The sequence below is a fragment of the Microcebus murinus genome, chromosome 11, assembly GCF_040939455.1.
Source record: "Microcebus murinus isolate Inina chromosome 11, M.murinus_Inina_mat1.0, whole genome shotgun sequence".
Lineage (NCBI taxonomy): Eukaryota > Metazoa > Chordata > Mammalia > Primates > Cheirogaleidae > Microcebus > Microcebus murinus.
In genome coordinates this window covers 86,914,778-86,935,474 of record NC_134114.1, presented here as the reverse complement: position 1 = coordinate 86,935,474, position 20,697 = coordinate 86,914,778, and the positions used below count along the sequence as shown (strand labels likewise).

The window sequence follows — 20,697 nt, the reverse complement described above, 5'->3', positions numbered from 1 at the left end:
TCTTCACTTGACATGATTATCAATTTTATTCGTGTTCCTATTTCTTAATGTAGTTGCTTGTTTATAATTTTAGAACTATTGGCCCTGCGCAGTAGCTCACACCTGTAATCATAGCACTCTGGGAGGCTGAGGTGGGAGGATCACTTGAGGTCAGGAATTTGAGAGCAGCCTGAGCAAGAGTAAGATCGTCTTTACTAAAAATAGAAAAAGATTAGCTGAGCATTGTGGCATGCGCACCTTTAGTCCCAGCTACCCAGCTATAGGATCGTTTGAGTCCATGAGTTTGAGGTTACAGTGAGCTATGATCACTCCACTGCACTCTAGCTTGGGTGACAGAGCTAGACTCTGTCTCAAAAACCAACAAACAAAAACTCTGCAATATGATTTAGCCATAGGCCCACCTGAGATCTAGGCAAGAATGCAGTCCATTCAGTCCATTGTTAAGGATACTTAGAGATGTCAGTAAAGGGAGGGGTTGTCCCAGAAAGGGGCAGGGCAAGTGATCTAAAAATCTAGTCAACTCCTTAAATCAGTGTTTCTGATATATTCCCAAATTGTCATTCATGCTCTAGCCTGACTGTATACTAGTCATTGATATCTTATCAGTGTGACTGAATTTTTTGTCTACTGCCCAGACTATAAACTGTGTTTATTCCTTGTTTCCTTTTTTTTTTTTTTTTTTTTTGGCTCATTTGTTCTTATTTAATCCTTGGTTGTGATTTTTTGTTCTTGTTTTTTGTGCTGCTGCTTAAGCCTGGAATATTTGAGATCTTTTGGAGACATTTAGTTTGCCCCCTCTCATCTGTGAATTGATCCACTGGTAAAGCAAATTAATTTACGGGAAAAATGTTACTTTTTTATCCATGTAAAATAAATGTTTTATATGCATTGTTCAGAGTATTAGAAGGAAGTATGCAGGAAGACATGGCTTCCTTCAGCTTCTCAGGCTGACTCAGAGATTCAGATCTAGGGAAAAAAAGAAAGGAAGAGAACAGAAAAATGTTCTCCAAAAGAAATAATAAGGTAAAAATAACTTTATTGGCCTGATTTTAGGTGCATGTATTGGCAAAATTACTCCTGTATTTCTGCACTGAGTCAGGTTGCCCATTAGTTTATACCCCAAGTAGCAGTCATCTGGGTACCATAAAACCCTAGATCAATTCTCTCAGAGGCCCTTAGCCCAAAATTCTTTTGTATGTCTTATGGCTTATTTAATTCTCTCACTCTCAAAGTTTTAGGAATACTTAAAAGAATTCTGGGGCAATTAGAAAAGGAATACTTTGTCAGCTTATCTTAGAGGGAGGTCGGACATGTGCCCTTGTTAGTTCTATCAGCCCTTGCTGGGTGCTACTGATACGGCCTCACTTTATCAGTATAAACTATTCACCATACCTATGTTAATCCTACAAACCTTACAGTCTCAACCTCAAATATGAGTCGAAAATACTGGACTTTCGGGAACCGTTAGTAATTAGGTATGCAAGATTTTCAAATACTTTACTACCAGATGATTGATTTCTTGTGTTTGATACTTATAAATGAAATGCATTCATATCTAGGAACAAGTAACAGGACAAACACATCATTCAGATAACACATAAAGATAACGGTGTAACTTTAGAGCAGAGTTTCTCGACCTCAGCACTGTTGACATTTTGGGCCAGATAATTCTTTGCTGTATGGGCCTTTCCTGTGCATTGTACGATGTTTAGCAGCATTCCTGGCCTTTACCCACTAGATGCCAGCAGGACCTTCCCCAGGTTGTGACAACCCCAAATATTTGATTATCCTGTGTCCCCTTGGGGGCAGCGTTGCCTAAGTAGAGAACCACTATTCTAGAGCAGTACTTCTAAAACTTGCCTGCACATTAAAATCACCTGGAAAGTTTAAGAAAAAACAACAACAAAAAACAAGACCCAAGTGCCCAGACCCCACCTTCTACCCAGAGATTCTGATTTATTAATAATTGTGAAGGCAGGACTTGGACCTCTCTAGGTTATATTGGACATGTTTTAGTAATTTGTTTTTGTTTTTTAATTTCAGAGTATTACAGGAGTACAAACACTTTGGTTACATAAATTACTTTTGCACTGCCCAACACGTATGTGTGTCCCCTAGAGAGCTCACCACATCTATTCAGTGTGGATTTACCCATCCCCTCCTCCCACCTGCCCGACACCTTTTGAATGTTACGTCCCATATTTGCACATCAGTGATTAGTTGATCAATTAGTACCAGTTTAATGGTGAGTACATGTGGTGTTTGTTTTTCCATTCTTGTGATACTTCACTTAGAAGAATGGGCTCCACCTTTATCCGGGATAATACTAGAAGTAGTTCATCATTTTTTTTTTTAATGGACTGTAAACTAGTACAACCTCTATGGAAAGTAGTACAGAGATACCTCAAAGAACTAAAAGTAGAACTAATATTTGATCCAGCAATCCCACTATTGGGCATCTATCCAAAGGAAAAAAAGACATTCTGTAAAAAAGGTATCTGCACTCTAATTTTTATAGCAGTACAGTTCACAATTGCAAAGGTATAGAAACAATTCAAATGTCCATCAGTATATTAGTAGATTAACAATATGTGGTATATATATACCATGGTGCACTACTCATTTGTTTTTAATCTGATAATGTGCAGCCAGGTTTGAGAAGTACCCCTGTGGAGGAGAACACCGCACTGGAATTCAGACTTCCTGAGTAGTTTTGATTATCCAGTGTTGAAATCACAAGTAAATTACTTGAATTCTTTGTACTATATTGTTTTCAATATAGTACTTTATCTTTAAAGCAACCATTAAGATACTGATTTTTATATGAATGCACAAGGTTTAGATTCTGATTTATAGTGTGCAGTATTAGAGGGGGAAAGTGTGGTCTTATAGCTTTTCATTCCATCAAAGAATGCTACTCTCTGGGAAAATGGAGTTGAAATGCATTTGTATTTTTGTAAGTGTTTCTTATTTCACAAAATTCATTATATTAATAAATTTTTTCTAAGAAGTCACATTATTTATAAACAGATTTGAACAAAGATAAATTTATTCTAACATTCCTCAAGAATTAAGCACAAGCTTTAAGCATAATTGCTCTTGGCAAGTTAGTAAAAATTGACATTTTTAAAATATTTCTCAGTCTTTTGTGCTTATTTGTACTGGTTAGGCGCAGAGAATCCTCTTTGTTAATCTACTTTTAGCCTTCAGGTTGCTGATATACAGGCTTCTGTGGATTCATATGTGCTTCAATTGAGTAGGATTGGTTTCTTAACCCCTTAACCTCTTTTTAAAAAATTGAAACAGAAGTTTGACTGACACTATTAAGTTATAAGAATAAACTGTTGTGGGTTTTTTTTTTATAAGGTGGGAGTATTGTTTAAATTATTGTAAAAGTAGAATGAGTTTGTTATTTTTCTGAACCAGAAAGAGTTCAGTGGTTTGATAGTTAAGATGGATTTTACATTTTTTTTCTTTTAGGTTGACAATTGCATTTTTTGCACTCTCCGGGCTGGATATGTTGGATTCCTTAGATGTGGTGAACAAAGATGATATAATAGAGTGGATTTACTCCCTGCAGGTCCTTCCCACAGAAGACAGTGAGTGAGTTTTTAGCATTTTATTTTTAGTGTGATTAGTTGTACTTGGCATAACATGTGGTGAACTAGCAAATATTAGTATTTATTCATATGCTATTAACATATTTTACTGATCTATGTTTTCCTTGTGATACATTACTCTCATTCTGCTCAAATACAACACTTAAGTTGAATCATAAATCTCTTGAAAAAACAATTTACAGTTGTCTGGAATTAAATTGAGATTCACAATTGTAGCACCATACTATGTTGTACACTTCCACATTGATGACTGCCTTTTGATTATTTGTAGTCGATATTTATGTTTGATTAGTTTTATAGCATTGACTCTTTTTCATTGCCTGCATTCTTTTGGTCTCTTCAGTGAAAAGTTCTTTGCTATGGAAAAGTTTTATTTCAATCTCCTGGTTATTTTCCCACCAGTGTTTAATTAGCATTTCTTTAATGGTTTTGTAGAGCGCTTGTGCTTCAGTCATATTTAGACTTTTTAAAACTTTAAAGTGTTTGATTAATTCTCAAAGTTCCAGGTTGCAAACAACGAAATTTATGGCGTTCCATATCTACAAACAGGCTCCTGAGGCTCCACATAAAGATAATTTATAATGAAATAGTTAAATACACAATTCAGGAACTAGTTTCTTCCGTGCATATGAACATACCCTAATTGTGTGAGTGGTTCATTGGTTACCCTAGTGGCTAATCTTCTTTATATGGTCACTTACAGCATCACTTTTATTTCAACTTTTTATTTGACTTTGTTTGTCTGTGTTTATCCTTATGACCATGCTTCCAAAGCAAAAGTCCACTGCAAGTTCAGGTGAGCCTGCAGCAAAGAGAAGGGTGATTACAGTGGAAAGGAAAGTAGAAATAATTAAGCATTCAGAGAAAGGCCAGATGCCATCATTCACTGGGAGGGCATTAGGCTTTAGCCACTGGACCATGGAACAATTATAAAGGATAAAGTGAGAATAGTGGAATATGTGAAAGGCAGTGCTCCAATGACGGTATCAATTGTTACTAAGCATAGTGGATTAATTATTGAAATGGAAAGGTTATTATTTTGTTAGAAAATAAAAATAAGCATAATATTCTTACTACCCTAGTGTTGTGCAATGTTAAGTGAGTGTTAGCCTTTAATGTTCTTTTTTGAAATTTCTCCTATCAACTAAACTTTTTGTATTTGTTTGTTTTTATGTTTGTCTGAATTAAAGAGCACAATGTTTCTGCAACTAATTATAATATTATATTGTATTAGTGTTACCACATATGAGCCATTATCATATTGTTATTATCACCCTATATGTGCTGTTCATTAGGGATCCAAGTTACATACAAATCTAACATAAAGACATTGTCAGGAACATGTAATCCATAACCCAGGGCTGCTTGTACACAAGTTAGATAAACTCTGCTATTCACTCTGTTAAGTATAAATTACCTAACATAGATATAACTTACAAATGTTAAAAATTCTAACCTTAAAAAGGTCAAGCAAATAAACTGCTAGAAAATCATGCAATTTTTATCAGTGGTCTCCATTTATCTGTCTTAAAAGAATCAGAATTTATAAATTAGCAATATGATTCATTGGTTGGAGGAATCATGTGTAAATCTCACCCAAGCAACTTTGGAGAAATAACAAACTAAAACTAAGGAAGGGAGGGAAGAAGGGAAGGAGGGAGGGAGGGAAAGGGAAAGGGAAAGGGAAAGGAAGGATTTTCTCTATTAACAGATGATCTTGGACATAGTTTGTAGCTTTCTACTTTGTTCTTGAAGTTCATAGTATTTGTTTTTATGTAATTTTTAAAATCTATGCCTATTTACAAATTCTTATTAAAATGGTTAAGCATTTTCAACTAGGTCGATTAGAATTTAATATGTAAATATCTCATCACTTTTCACCAGCAACATGAAGAAGCATATATGATAATTTGGTCAGTAGTTATAGATTCTAACATGTTGGTGAGAGATTTATTAACTTCTCTGCTAAACTTGTGGAGAAGGATTGTGATATATTACAAGATACTGTCTTCATTCTCTAGTTACCCGTGGCTGAGGCCAGGTCGTAGTCCTAGTCACCTGTAAAATAGAAGCTATTTATGGTTTTCTTTTTTTGCCAGGATTTTTTTTTAATAGTTTAAGTCTGGGATTATTTTAAAGTTAAATATTAGACAGATGTAAGGTAGTAGTATCATAGATTTTGCTTGGGTTTTTGCTTTTATACTAAAAATACATGCCACGGATCAAAGAATACGCTGCAGTTTCTTAGAGGAATTCATCTCAGGGAATTATATACACCATGGCACATAGAAAAGCTATTCTATAAGTTTTTGCTGAAATATACTTTTATATTTATTAAAAATTTGCTGATACTCATTCTCCTGAAATAAAATAGCCATTGTCTCTATAAAACAATGATAGACCATATCATTCTAGTGAGAGAATTCGTACTAGAGGGTATAGTTTCCAGAACATTGGTCACTTACTCACCATGCTTTGGTATTTCTTGGTTTTTCTTTGGTTTTTCCTGCTTTGTCTTTTCTTATATTTTCTTCCAATTTGAAGGACTGTTTGGTGGCTCCATGATTGAGCTGTTTTGTGATCTATTCTTTAATATTTGTTTACTTCTCCCTATCATTTTATTAGCAAAATGAGTTTTTTATAATACTTTAATACTTGTATTCTTTTTTTTTTTTTTTTTTTTTTTTTGAGACAGAGTCTCACACTGTTGCCCCATCTAGAGTACTGTGTCAACCTAGCTCACAGCAACCTCAAATTCCTGGGCTCAAGCCATCCTTCTGCCTCCGCCTCTTGCGTAGCTAAGACTATAGTCATGTGTCACCATGCCCGGCTAATTTTTTCTATGTATTTTTAGTTGGCCAGTTAATTTCTTTCTATTTTTCGTAGAGATGGGGTCTCACTCTGCTCAGGCTGGTTTTGAACTCCTGACCTTGAGCAATCTGCCCGCCTCGGCCTCCCATAGTGCTAGGATTACAGGCATGAGCCACCGCTCCCGGCCTAATACTTGTATTCTTTTTAAAGGTTATATAGTTTTTATTATTTAATCTTTTGTTATAAGAGATTTGCTGTCATATGAAGTTTCCATAATCCATAATAATTTTCCATAATAATTTTGTTTGCTATTATACATATGCACCAGAATGACTAAAATGAAAAAGATGGAAAATAACAAATGTTGGCAAGAGTGTAGCAAACTGGAACTCTCATACACTAAGTGAAGGAGTTTTACAACTACCGTGTTTCCCTGAAAATAAGACAGGGTCTTATATTTATTTTTCCTCAAGAAAACACCTTAAGGCTTATTTTCAGTGGATGTGTTATTTTCCCCTCAAAGCCTCAGCTTGCAGCACACACAGGATGGCCGGGACCTGACAGGGGGAACCCACCTTGTTGGTGGGGTTGCCTGCACCTTTCCGGTCACCTCTGGGATAGTAGCTGTCACGATGGGGCAGATTAGAAGGGCTGCTCATCTTCGTTACCACTCCATGATGAAATGCATGGGTTGTGCAGACACGCTGTGTAGCCATGGCCATCACTAGGTCTTATTTTGGGAGTAGGGTTTATATTGCGCAAATGCTTAGAAATCCTGCTAGGGCTTATTTTATGAGTAGGTCTTATTTTTGGGGAAACATGGTACTTTGGAAAACTATTTGGTAGTATTTACTAACTTGCAACATATGTAAATTCTGTGACCCAACAATTCTCCTAATATATACCCAACAGAAATGAAAACCATGTGTTCACCAAAAGATATGTACTAGAATGTTCATAGCATATTCATACCATGGAAAACAATACAGTAATGGGAATGAACAGTCTATCCAATTATTTGAGTGAGTTACACAGATGTGTTTTGAGAGAAAGAAGTACTTAGTATATTATTTGTATAAAACACAAAAATAAGTAAAAGCAGTCTGAGCTCTTGGGAAGTGACTAAAAGGAAGTAGCAGGGGCTTTTGGAGTGCTGGTCATGTACTTTTTCTTGAGTCGAATGATGGTTATACAGGTGTTTATTTTGCAAAAGTTCATGGAGCTGTTTAGTTATGATAGGTGTACTTTTTTTACGTTTATTATACTTTAACGAAAGTTTGAAAATTTTTTGGAATTAGAGTTGCAACTCACTATATCTTTTGAGACCCATCAGCATTCTCTTTCTCATGTTCTGTCCATGGACTTTGTTGGTTTGAAGCTCATTGCTAGTTTTTATTCTTCAGTCATTGCTGCTTAATGACTGCTTAAAAGCTGTTTAAAATATTTTGGCTTCCATCTGAATTGTAAACTTCTGGAAAGCAGAGAATGTGAATGTTTTACATTTCTTTTCCCTGTCAGTGCCTAAAATATTGTTTTATACGAGGGGTTCGTAGACTGTTAAATCACCTTCACCTTCTCCAACTTCTCTCTTCCTTTTTTCTATATTTATACATTTAGCCTACAGCATCATCTGGCTCCTCAAATATTTTCTCATTCATGAAGCATTTGCAGACTTAGTAGAATATCCTTTTTACAATTCATAGGTCTATATTTGTTCAACTTCAAGATTTCACGTAAAATCTAGAGAGTTTAAGAATCCAAAAATAGGCCAGACATGATGGCTCATACCAGTAATCCTAGCACTCTGGGAGGCTGAGGCAGGAGGATCACTTGAAGTCAGGAGTTCGAGACCAGCCTGAGCAAGAACAAGACCCCATCTCTACTAAAAATAGAAAAATTAGCTGTGTGTGGTGGCATGTGCCTGAAATCCCAGCTATTGGGGAGGCTGAGGCAGGAGGATTGCTTGAGCCCAGGAGTTTGAGGTTGCTGTGAGCTATGATGATACCACTGCACTCTAGCCAGGGTGACAGAGTGAGACACTGTCTCTCAAAAAAAAAATCCAAAAATGTTAAACAAAACATGTAGATTATAAAGGAAAATTTTGATAGATTTGATTAAGTAAATATTTTAAATTTTTATGTAGTGAAAAATAACCAAGTTAGATAAGTGATAGACTTGCAGAAAATTGTGTATATATATAAATATATGTATATATAATAAACAAAATATTAATATCTAAGGAATTCCTAAAGATTAAGAAGAAAAAGACACATCCTTTAGAAAATAACATTTATGCATAGGTTGTTAAAAAAAAAAAGTACTACAGATAACCTGTAAATACATGAAAAGATGAGTAACCTTACTAGAAATCAGGGAAATGCAATCAAAACAATGGTGTTACATTATTATTTTTTTTTACCTAACACGTCGGTTTAACTAAAAGTTGGCAAGGATACAGAAGAAAGAGTACTTAACATTCTGTTGGTGGAGATGAGAATTATTACAACCTTTTTAAAGGCAATTTAGTAGTATAATTTTTTACCCTGTCTGATATATTCTGATGTATTCTGTAATGGGTTGAATAATGGCCCCATAGAGATATGTTCACCCAGAACTTCAAAATGTGACCCTATTTGGCATAAAGGTCTTTGCTGAATAAAGTACAGTGTCTGATTTGAAGAAAATGGAGAGTGAAAATCAGTTATAAGGAATCAGTCATGTACAGTCAAAAGAGATATTAAGGTAATTCTTCACATCAGAGCCTTTTTTTTAAACCAACTTGACTTTTTTTTATTGGCAGTACATCTATGGTCTGTTACTGCATTCTTCTGCTTCTGTCGTGCTGATTTTCTAATATTAAATAGCTATCAAAACCATAATTATTGTGGAGGTGATTATTTTAAGTTCCCAACTTATAGTTCATTGATATCTTAAAAAATGAAAATTTTTGCATAGAAAAAAATGTGTGAATAAACATTTTGATTGAGTAGAGACTAAGTGCTAACTTATAGTGTTCTCTTTACTTCAAAGACAAGTAGATTATTGGAAGAGTGAAGGTTTTTCCAATACTGAAATACAAAATACTTATTTTCTCTATGGTTGTATACTTTTAGCTTGCTCGCATGTAAAGAAGCAATGAGCTAAAGTAAAAGGACATGAGGTGAGAAGTTAGGATTTTAGACCCTATTGTGTTATTAACTGTTACCTTGAGCATGTCACTTAACCTCTGGGCTTCTGTTTTCTGTTCTATAGAAAGCAGGATTGAATTATGTTGATCACATGAAAAATTGTCTTATAGAATTATAGAGGCATTCTGTAGGTAGTGAGGTGGGGCACAAATAAAAGGTACATGGTAAGAAATCATTATTTTGTCTCTGGTGTGAAAATTAAATGAGATTCCTGTAAAGCACCTCGAACAGACCTGGCACATGGTGAACATTCAACATTAGCTACCATGAAAATGGAGACAATGACAAAGCTTTGGTACTCAATACTGTTTCCAAAAGATTGTATAATTAAACTGCTCTAGAGTCTGTACAAAAGTAAGATGTATTTTAATCAAGCACGTTTTTATTTTCTAGGATCAAATCTAAATCGTTGTGGTTTCCGAGGCTCTTCATACCTGGGTATTCCATTCAACCCATCAAAGGTTAGTTTTTCTGGGGTCAGAAGGAAGCAGAAGGGAATGTGGAGAGATTTTAGTAAGAGAGAAAACTGAGAAGTTATACAGAAAGAACCAGGCTTCCAGGTTTCAATATAGCTAAATACTGTCAATAAATGTATATTATAAACTAAAACCTCTTAAGGGAAACATACTCATCTTACTTCCTAGAAGAAAGTGTAGCACATAATACACACAGAAATCTCTATTAATTGTTATAAAAAATATCTCACTAGCGTGTATATGTAAAAATTATTGGTGATTTCCTGAAGAAAATGGAAATAAAGCGCTTGATACTTGCTGGCTAAGAAGCTAGTAAACGTCTATGTGTTATAGAAGGACTCTTATGTTTGGCTCTCATTTCTTAAGAATAAATGAAAAAGGCAGTGATTGAAAACATATGTAGCAATTTGATGACTTTTATGGCAATAGGCAAAATTTCCTCAGGGTTACAGGCAGAGGCTTTGGTACCAACACATGCTGGTATTTTCAGTGAGTCCTAATAGAGTGAGGAGCCTCTTTCTTCTTCAAAGAAGCAGACCCAGAACAAACTTTGTAGGTAGTTCTATCTGTGAACAAAAAGTACTAATATTTTTCTATAGTAGAAAGTGGAAAAACTTCATTTTTTCTAAAGAGGCCTAACAAAATAAAAACTTTCCTTCATGGGGTTAATCTGCTTATATAATGGTTACAAGTCAGTATCTCATTGTGCTGAGTATATCCAGATTGCTATCCACTTGCAAGCTAAAGGTAAAGGAGTGCTGCCAGTCAGAATTTTGGAGTAAGTTGCAGTGATTTTAGAGATGACATGATTTGATCAAAGCACTACTTTACTTTTTCTTCCTCTGCCTTAAGCTATAGACCAGCTTGCCTAGGTCAAGGTCGTATAAATTCACCAAGGTGTCTCAGTCATGTGTACTCATTGAACTTAGGGAATATAAAGACAAAGGATTCATAAAATTTGTCCCCTTTTTTCATATGTATGTTTTCCAACTGAGTAAAGGTATCCTCTTCCTTTAGTCATAATAAACAGGTTATCTGGATATCACGACAGTGGTAATAATGACCATTATACAGTCCTAGACCATGTACAGATGTATACTTGTAGGTAGTGGAGAAAAACAGTGCTTTAAATTTTTTTTAAAAGGCATCTTCTCCCCTAAAACATGTTCAGAATACCAAGAATAAAATTGAAGAAGAAACCATGTTTGCCCTTGGTTTACAGAGTCTCCTGAAACCCATTTTTGGCTCTTCATTCACCTAGATCCTTTCATCTTCTGGGGAAGCTAGGTCTCACTCCATACTGTGTTGCCTTCATCTGAATGGTAAAAGGAGGTAGAGACCCCAGGTGGAATCACAGAGTTGTCACTAAGGGTGGTGGCTGAGAGTCTAGCAGACATTGTACGGCCAAGAGAATCTGAGATTGTCCCCACCCTTTTTGGCACCAGGGACCAGTTTCATGGAAGACAATTTTTCCACAGATGAGGGTGGAGTGAGGGAGTTCAGGCCGTGATGCCAGCAATGGGGAGGGAGGTGGCTGTAAATACAGATAAAGCTTCTTGCACCCCTTCTCTCTGCTCACCTCCTGCAGTGCTCCCAGTTCCTAAATTTCATAGAAGACAATTTTCCTATTGAAGGAGCGGGGGTGGAGGTTGGGGTAGAGGGGAGTTTGGGTGGTGATGCACGGTGAGCCCGGGTTCCTAACAGGCCACAGACTGGTACTGGGCCACTGCCTAGGGGTTGGGGACCACAGCAATACAGTATATAAATAGAATGGTGTCATCAGTTTTTCTTCCGAAAGCACCGAACTACCTATAGATTGTTGACTTACCTGATATATGCATGGTACCTTCACTGTTTTCCTTCATGAATCCCATCCTCTCTATTAAGTTCTGTGTTTTCCTTAATATATACCCCAGAATTTTCCTTCTCTAATTTGCTTTTATTTTTTCTTCTACCTGTAATGCCTCCTCTTCTTCTATACTTGCCCAAGCTCCTCTTCTGCAGAAAAGAATTCCTGTTTAAATTCATGTGCTATTGTATCTCCCTTATGACTACTTATTATATTCTTTGTATTATAATTATTTGAGCAGACCTCTCTTGTGCCCTTAAGGTTAAGGTCCACATTTGATTTATATATGGATTTTCTACAGTTCTTTTAACATAGCAGATACTCACTTTAAGTACCAAAAAGTGAAATATACTATAGGAATTCTAAATAAATGTGGAATAGAATACCTAGGAGAACTAGAGCTTGAGTTCTAAGAAGGAACTTAGAATGAAAGGTGTCAAGATGAAAATTTGCTTGGTATATTTGTGAGCCTATATAAAGAATTGTGTAGTGGATAGTTGGGTGAGTTCAGATAATAAAGGGTATTAAACAGCATGCATACTCATTCTGTGAGGAATGACAGGTCAGTATGGAGGAAAATTATCTGATAAAATCATTGGTGGTTCCAACACCCTTGGGTCATGACTCTAAAGAAATGGTGGCCCTTTTTATATTTGCCTTGCACTTAAATCGTCATTAATATAGCTAACATCTTAGGCCGGGAGAGGTGGCTCACGCCTATAATCCTAGCACTCTGTGAGGCCGAGGCGGGCAGATTGCTCGAAGTCAGGAGTTCGAAACCAGCCTGAGCAAGAGCGAGACCCTGTCTCTACTATAAATAGAAAGAAATTTATATGTATATATAGATAGAAAAATTAGCCGGGCATGGTGGTGTCCGGCTACTTGGGAGGCTGAGGCAGCAGGATTGCTTGAGCCCAGGAGATTGAGGTTGCTGTAGGCTAGGCTGGCACCATGGCACTCACTCTACCCTGGGCAACAAAGTGAGACTGTCTCAAAAAAAAAAAAAAGATAGCTAACACCTTTTTAGACAGTAATTTATTTATTTAACCGTTAAAATAACCCTATGAGGTAGGTACTAAATAGAAGGCAGAAGAGTTTATTTTAGCCAAAACCATGGTACAAATTTTATTATATCTTTCTAATATTATGAGCAGTTATTCTAGTATCTGAATCAGTTATTGGTAAACCCAAACAGAAACAGAAGGCAAACTTACGTGAAGGTGAATTAAGAATATACTCTTAGGTACAATGATGCATGCCTGTAATCCCAGCTACCAGCCTGGGCAACCTAGTGAGACCTCATCTCAAAAAAGAAAGTACCCATACACACTCACTTATTCTTGATCTCATAGAAAGTAAAACTGGATATTGGAGGGTGGGAATGGAAGGGGTAGGAGGAGGGATAGGGAGAGAGAAAGATACAAAATTACATCTAGATAGGAGAAATAAGTTGTAGTGTTCTATAACACTGTAGGATGCTGATGGTTAACAACAATATATAGTTTCAAATAACTAGAAGGATGATATTTAATGTTCCCAACAAAGAAATGATAAATGTTTGATATGGTGGATATGCTAATTCCTGTGATCTGATCACTATATGTATATATATCACAGCATCACTGTGTGCCCATAAATATGTACAACTATGTCTATTAAAATGTTTTATATTATAAAACATAAAAAATACTTTTGTTCTTTCAAAAGTATAACTTTCTTAAACTGAGAAAACAGTATAATTTGAAATTTTACATTTTTCAATTAAAATTACTTAAAATAACCAATAAATAGGATCATTTGAAACTATCTTAAAACATTAAATGCTTTTTGTAGAATGTAAAATTATTTGGCATAATAAGCCACTTTTAAATTACAGGGTTTTTTGTTTTTTTTTCCCCGGCATATTATGGGGGTACAGATTTTAAGGTTTCAATAAATGCCCATTTCCCCCTAAATTACAGTTTTATCTATGCCTGTGTCCAGGATTTCCTACAAGGAGTCACTTATTTTATAAAGCTTAAGAAATATTTGATATTTATTTATAGTTATCTTTTACTGAAATAATCAAATCAGTCAAATAATCTAACCCTATATTATGATAATATGAGTTTCCTGGTCTTCCTCATTCTGCCTGGAAAATTGCTAGTCTAATCTTTTGTCTATAAGACCATAGCCTTCATAAAACATTTTTTGCAAGCAATATCCATTTGGGTTCCAAATTTTACAAGTTATACTATTTTATTTCTAGACATTTTTTCATATTTAGTATTTGGAGCTCTTTGCATGTTTTGGTTTGTTTTTTGCTATTCTAAATGCTTTTATTAGGGACTGTTATCAGCTCTTGTTCCTGTAGGGAGGCACTCTAGTGCCTCAAGTGGTGGGTGGGGCCCTGGGACTTCCAGGTGTGTCCTTTTCTCCCCCTCAGTGAGGGCTGGTCTAGGAGAGAGTCTGGGCGGAGCTGGGTTGGGTAAGCCTGCCCTCAGGCACCACCAGTGCCGTTAGCAAGGGTCAAAGTTCTGTTCTCTGCTTCTAGGAAAAGCTGTCAGGGATGGGCTGGAAAGGCCACACTCAGCCAGAAAGTCTGCATGTGGGGGTGGGGCTGTCTGAGACTCGCAGTCTGGAGCGGGCCTTGTTTCTTTCCACCCTCCCCAACTCTGCAGCTACTCTTGGGGCTCTGCCAGCAGGCCAGACCACACGCCACCAGGCCTCCCCGGACTGTGATGCCGGCGAGGAGGTTCCCTGTGCTGGAACGCCACCTGGGCTGGGCGCCGGGCCTCCTTTTGGGAGGAGGGTTGCCCTCTAGGACGCTGATCTGCCCCTGAAGGCACACACACCTCAGTAGGCTGTTCGAGTATATCCCTTCTGTGCCCCGGGCAATGCGAGACCTGGGTGCTCGGTATCTAGTCTGCAGGTCTGACCTCTGGGTCCCAGAGTTCAAACTGTATCCCCACCAGGGAGAGGAGTTCGGTCCCAATTCACCCACAGGGAGCCCAAGCTGGGTCTATGTCTCTTAGCCTCAGAGTCTGCCCCGTTCTCCTGGGATCACCGTGCCAGCAGCACCCAGGAGGGCTCGTGGGGAGGGAGCTCACAGTCTGAGTTCCCCTTAGTCAGCTGTAGGGTCCCAAAAGGGAAGGTCCCGTTCCCTGGAGGTGCCTTCGGCTGGTGGCTATATTGTCTCTTTGGACAGCCGCAGGTAGGGTTGGCAAAGGGGAGAAGGATGCAATATGGCGCCTGCCGCGCAGCTTGGGTCTGTGCACACGGAGGTGCCCCGAGGGAGTTAGGAGCCTGGTGCCGCGTCTGCTACAGGCTCACTGCTAGCTGGTGGTGGCCGTCTCTGGGCTGGTGTCTGTAGGTCTCTCCACCCACTGAGGAGCCCACACAAGCAGTCCCAAATGCAGGGGAGGGGAAACCGCCATCCATCTACCCTTCCCACTGGTCTCCAGGCTGCTCCGGCGGTCTCAGCTTCTAGTTCTTCTCCGAGACCTCCTCCCATGGAATCTCCCGGGGTCTCAGGTTGCCCTCCTTCCAGCCCTCGTCCGCTGTAGGCTCGTCGTCTTGCTTCTTTTTTCTAATTTTCTGCTAGAATCTGTCTTTTCTGCAGAGACACTTTGTCTGGCGGTGTTTCTCGTCCGCCATCTTGATCCTTCCCCTCAACTATATAGTTTTTAAATTTCCTATATGGTGATTACTACTGTGGTATTTTAGATTTGTACTATATAAAAGAATTTTTGTTTTTTTGTAAATTTTGTTTGAAAGGCTAAATGTTTTTCTACTGTTATAGGAGTCAAATTATAAGTGATAGAGTTGATTAAATATGAAGATCAAATAATTTGGTTTACTTCAATATCATGACAACTTTTATAAAGCTTGAGATCTCTAAGATAAATTTAAAAATTATGTAGCCTGAAATTATGCAGTCATATTCACCTTGAGACATACATATTAATAAAAATGGAGATTTGTTTTTCTCAATTAGATTTCTATACACATCAATATAAGCAGCATTTAATTTTACTATTTACTAAAATATCATGTCAGATTACTTAATGAAATGCATTTTCATTTCACTTAATTAATTAATATTATATTAATTTTGAATTTAGAATCCTGGAACAGCTCATCCTTATGATAGTGGCCACATAGCAATGACCTACACTGGCCTTTCGTGCTTAGTTATTCTTGGAGACGACTTAAGCCGAGTAAATAAAGAAGCTTGTTTAGCAGGCTTGAGAGCCCTTCAGCTGGAAGATGGGAGGTATGTGTCTTCCTTTTTGTTTTATTTGTTTGTTTTTAAATATTTGGGAATTTAAAAAATGAATATAATACTATACTAGATCTTTAGAGAGTCATACACTTATTAGAACCACCTAAAGTTTACTATATACATAGTTTAGTGCTTAATCAAAAAAGTAATCCAGGGCCAGGCATGGTGGCTCATGCCTGTAATCCCAGCACTTTGGGAGGCCAAGGTAGGAGGATCCATTGAGGTTGGGAGTTTGAGACCAGCCTGAGCAACATACTGAAACCCCATCTCCACAAAAAATAAAATAGCCAGATGTGATAAAACATGCTTGTAGTCCCAGCTACTCAGGAGTCTAAGGCAGGAGGATTGCTTGAGCCCAGGAGTTCAAGGTTACAGTGAGCTATGATTGCACCACTTTACTCTAGCCCAGGCTACAGATCTAGACCTGGTCTCTTTTAAAAATATATTTAATAATAATCCAAACTTTCTTCTGTGAATGAAAAGTAATTAGCAAAATTCCTTTCTCTTTTAATTTTTTTAAAAAAGAGACAATAGATAAATGGTTGAATAGTTTCAGGAAAGAAAATAGTTTCTTTTATTTGCCTTCCAGATAAAAAAGGGTTTTAGAAATGAGCATATGTTTAGTCTGCGCTTTAATTCCTTAAGACATACTGTTTAGAGGAGAAAGGGATGAACCTTGAATGTTATAGTTTAGTATCGGTAGTGTCAGTGACATTTTTAAAGGATAGAAAAGAAATATGTTCATTAATATTTGGTGGTTCATGTGGTACATCTAAAGAAAATTCTTCCTAGAGTTCTAGGGTGAAAAAAACTTGTCAATGTGCAAAGTGATAAAGCAGAAGTGATGCTATCTAAGGAAAAGACTGCAGATAAATCCTATGTTGTTACATCTTTGTGCTCCATCTACTAATATCTTAATTTTCCTATTAGTGTTTTCAAAACACTGCTCTAAGTGAGGGAAAAACTAAACTTACTTATAGAACAAATTGAGATTAATCAGAAATACTATAAATATCTACCTCAGCCAGTACCTGTGACTAGTATCTAAATATTTCAGTGTTGTCTTTGATTACTGCTGCCTTATTCTTGTTTATAAATAAAGAAATATAATAGATAGGCAAAACAGATTGTAACCTGTCTAAAACTAATTAAATAGGTAAAAATTGAAACACAATATGATCAATCAATTAATAGAAAGAGATATTTTTGGAAGAAATTTCACACAGAAATACTTGGGCTTGGGAATTTCTTACTGCCCAATAGGTTTCAGATTTTACCTGCTATTAGGTTGGTGCAAAAGTAATTACAGTTTTAGCATTGTTGAAATTTGCTGTTTGATATTGGAATGCATTCTTAAATAAATATGGTTATGTTATACATCATTTTAATGTGCATTTCTTTATGTTGTTTTGCTAATGACTTATTGCTGTTTATTTTATACTTATCTTAGACTATGGAAATGATGTTAGACAAAAAGCAAATTCAAGCAATTTTCTTATTCAAGTTAAAAATGGGTCATAAAGCACCGGAAACAACTCGCAACATCAACAACGCATTTGGCCCAGGAACTGCTGACAAACATACAGTGCATTGGTGCTTCAGGAAGTTTTGCATGACCGGGCGAGGTGGCTCACGCCTGTAATCCTAGCACTCTGGGAGGCCGAGGCAGGCGGATTGCTCGAGGTCAGAAGTTTGAAACCAGCCGGAGCAAGAGCAAGACCCTGTCTCTACTATAAATAGAAAGAAATTAATTGGCCAACTAATATATATAGAAAAAATTAGCTGGGCATGGTGGCACATGCCTGTAGTCCCAGCTACTCGGGAGGCTGAGGCAGGAGGATCGCTTGAGCCCAGCAGTTTGAGGTTGCTGTGAGCTAGGCTGACGCTACGGCACTCACTCTAGCCTGGGCAACAGAGCGAGACTCTGTCTCAAAAAAGAAAAAGAAAGAAGTTTTGTAAAGGAGATGAGAGCCTTGAAGATGAGGAGCACAGTAGCTGGCCATCGGAAGTTGATGATGACCAATTGAGAGCCATCGTCGAAGCAGATCCTGTAAGCGGATCAACTACACAAGAAGTTGCCGAAGAACTCAATGTCAACCATTCTACGGCTTTTGAAGCAAATTGGAAAGGTAAAAAAGCTTGATAAGTGGGTACCTCATTTTTGACTGAAAATAAAAAAAAATCATTGTTTTGAAATGTCGTCTTCTCTTCTTGTACACAACAACAACAACCCAATTCTCAATCAGACTGTGACGTGCAATGAAAAGCGGATTTTGTGCAACAACTGGGGATGATCAGCTCAGTGGTTGGACCGAGAAGAAGATCCAAAGCACTTCCCAAAGCCAGACTTGCATGAAAAAAGGTCATGGTCACTGGTGATCTGATGCCAGTCTGATCTACTACAGCTTTCTGAATCCCAGCAAAACCATTACATGTGAAAAGTATGCTCAGCAAATCAATGAGGTACACCGAAAACTGCAATGCCTGCAGCCCACAGTCAACAGAAAGGGCCCAATTCTTCTCCACGACAACACCAGACTACACGTTGCACAACCAATGCTTCAAAAGTTGAATGAATTGGGCTACGAAGTTTTGCCTCATCCACCATATTCACCTGACCTCTTGCCAGGTGACTACCACTTCTTTAAGCATTTCCACTTTTGCAGAGGAAACACTCCCACAACCAGCAGTATGCAGAAAATGCTTTCCAGGAGTTCATTGAATCCCAAAGCATGGATTTTTACACTACAGGAATAAACAGACTTATTTCTCTTTGGCAAAAATGTGTTGATTTTAATGGTTGCTATTTTGATTAATAAAGATGTGTTTGAGCCTAGTTATAATGATTTGAAATTCATGGTCCAAAACCGCAATTACTTTTGCACTGAACTATACTTTCTCTGTCATTAATTCTCAAGTCAATGTACCACAGCTGTCCCTGGCTGGAAGCAAATAAGCTCATTCTGAGTGGTAGCATCTGGGTAGGAGTAACATGGTAATGTGTAAAACTACCCAGGAATCAGAAGTTTGGAGTAGAGTGATGATTTAGAGATAGTTTTATATTATTCAAGTTAATAATCCTATTCTTTATTGACTAATCTAAATAGAATATAGTTTTAAAAGAAGTTATAGATTTTTTTGTGAGTAAAGATACAAAAGAGGTCTTTCTAACCCTGCCCCCTGCAAAAAAATTATAGTCCAGTGTTAATAGAAAATCCTATTATTATTTTCAGTTTTTGTGCAGTACCTGAAGGCAGTGAAAATGACATGAGATTTGTGTACTGTGCTTCCTGTATTTGCTATATGCTCAACAACTGGTCAGGCATGGATATGAAAAAAGCCATCAGCTATATTAGAAGAAGTATGGTGAGTTACGTTGATAAAAATTGACTATTTATGTTGTTATTGCTTGTATATGAGGGCTATAGTATAATGCATTGGTCCCCAACCTTTTTAATACCAGGGACTGTTTTCATGGAAGACAGTTTTTTCCAGATTGGGGAGTGAGTGGTTTCAGGAAGATTCAAGCACATTACATTTATTGTATACTTTATTTCTATTATTATTACATTGTACGATACAATGAAACAATTATATAAGTCATCATAGGTTGGGGACCCCTGGTATAGTGTATGCTTCATCTCTTCCACCGAGAATTTGTAAATAAGGACAATAAGATTGATTTTTAGGTAAATCATGTATCAACACACCACATAATCTTAAAGGGTAGATTGATTCCTTGGCCATTAAAGTTTAAATGTATCTGATTTGATCTAAAGAAGTAATGTCTTTATCAGAAAGGGATTGGTCAGCCTTCGAAGAAAAAAAAGAAGTAAAATCTGAAAGGCAAGTGTTGAGAGCCTATCCTAAGGAATTAGTGAAGAGTCCTATTCAAATAAACTGGAAAATTATGGTATCTTTGATGAGATTGGTTCTATAATCTTTTTATTGGCAGTAGTAAGGAAAGCTTAGTATCAGCCAGAATTTTCCATTGTTATACTGTTTCATCTCTGTATAAAACAGGAAAAATAGAGGTGCTACTTTCCCAGTTTATTATTTCCCAAATATGAAGTTTTTCATTTTATAGATTAGAATATTTTAACCTGTTAAATCAACTTTTCATTTCAAAATGAAAATTTCTCTTAAGTTCTTAGAGAAATGGAGTTGTTCATATTAACTGAATGTATCACTGTGGATCAGATTTTGTAGAATCTATAATAGCATAAATTTTAAAAAGCCCATGGATACAAGAAAAATGAGATCCTTAAAGGAGTTTTAAGAGGAAAAGAGATTTATGTTAGGGTGGTGGTATGTGTTTTGGGCATGAATAGTGCAGAAGTGATACTGTCTTCTCAGTGCATTGTATGTGGAAGTACAGCATATTGATTTGCTCTATTTCTGCTCACTTGGTTAAGGTGGTGTAAGTCAGAGTTTTCTCTAAAGTTAGCATTCTCCCCTTCATAATTATTCAGTATCTCATAGTGATATG

At 37.0% G+C, this 20,697-nt stretch overlaps 1 protein-coding gene across 3 annotated transcripts in view; it reads left to right on the top strand.

Moving 5' to 3' along the window:
* The window catches only part of PGGT1B (protein geranylgeranyltransferase type I subunit beta), a 46,101-nt gene that overhangs the window by 4,565 nt on the left and 20,839 nt on the right, over positions 1 to 20,697 (top strand). For all 3 annotated transcript variants that reach the window (XM_012763730.3, XM_076008280.1, XM_076008281.1), the window contains 4 exons: positions 3,481 to 3,599; positions 10,013 to 10,080; positions 16,048 to 16,199; positions 19,442 to 19,574. In XM_012763730.3, coding sequence (XP_012619184.2) covers positions 3,481 to 3,599; positions 10,013 to 10,080; positions 16,048 to 16,199; positions 19,442 to 19,574 — 472 coding nt within the window. The remainder of the gene's footprint in view (positions 1 to 3,480; positions 3,600 to 10,012; positions 10,081 to 16,047; positions 16,200 to 19,441; positions 19,575 to 20,697) is intronic.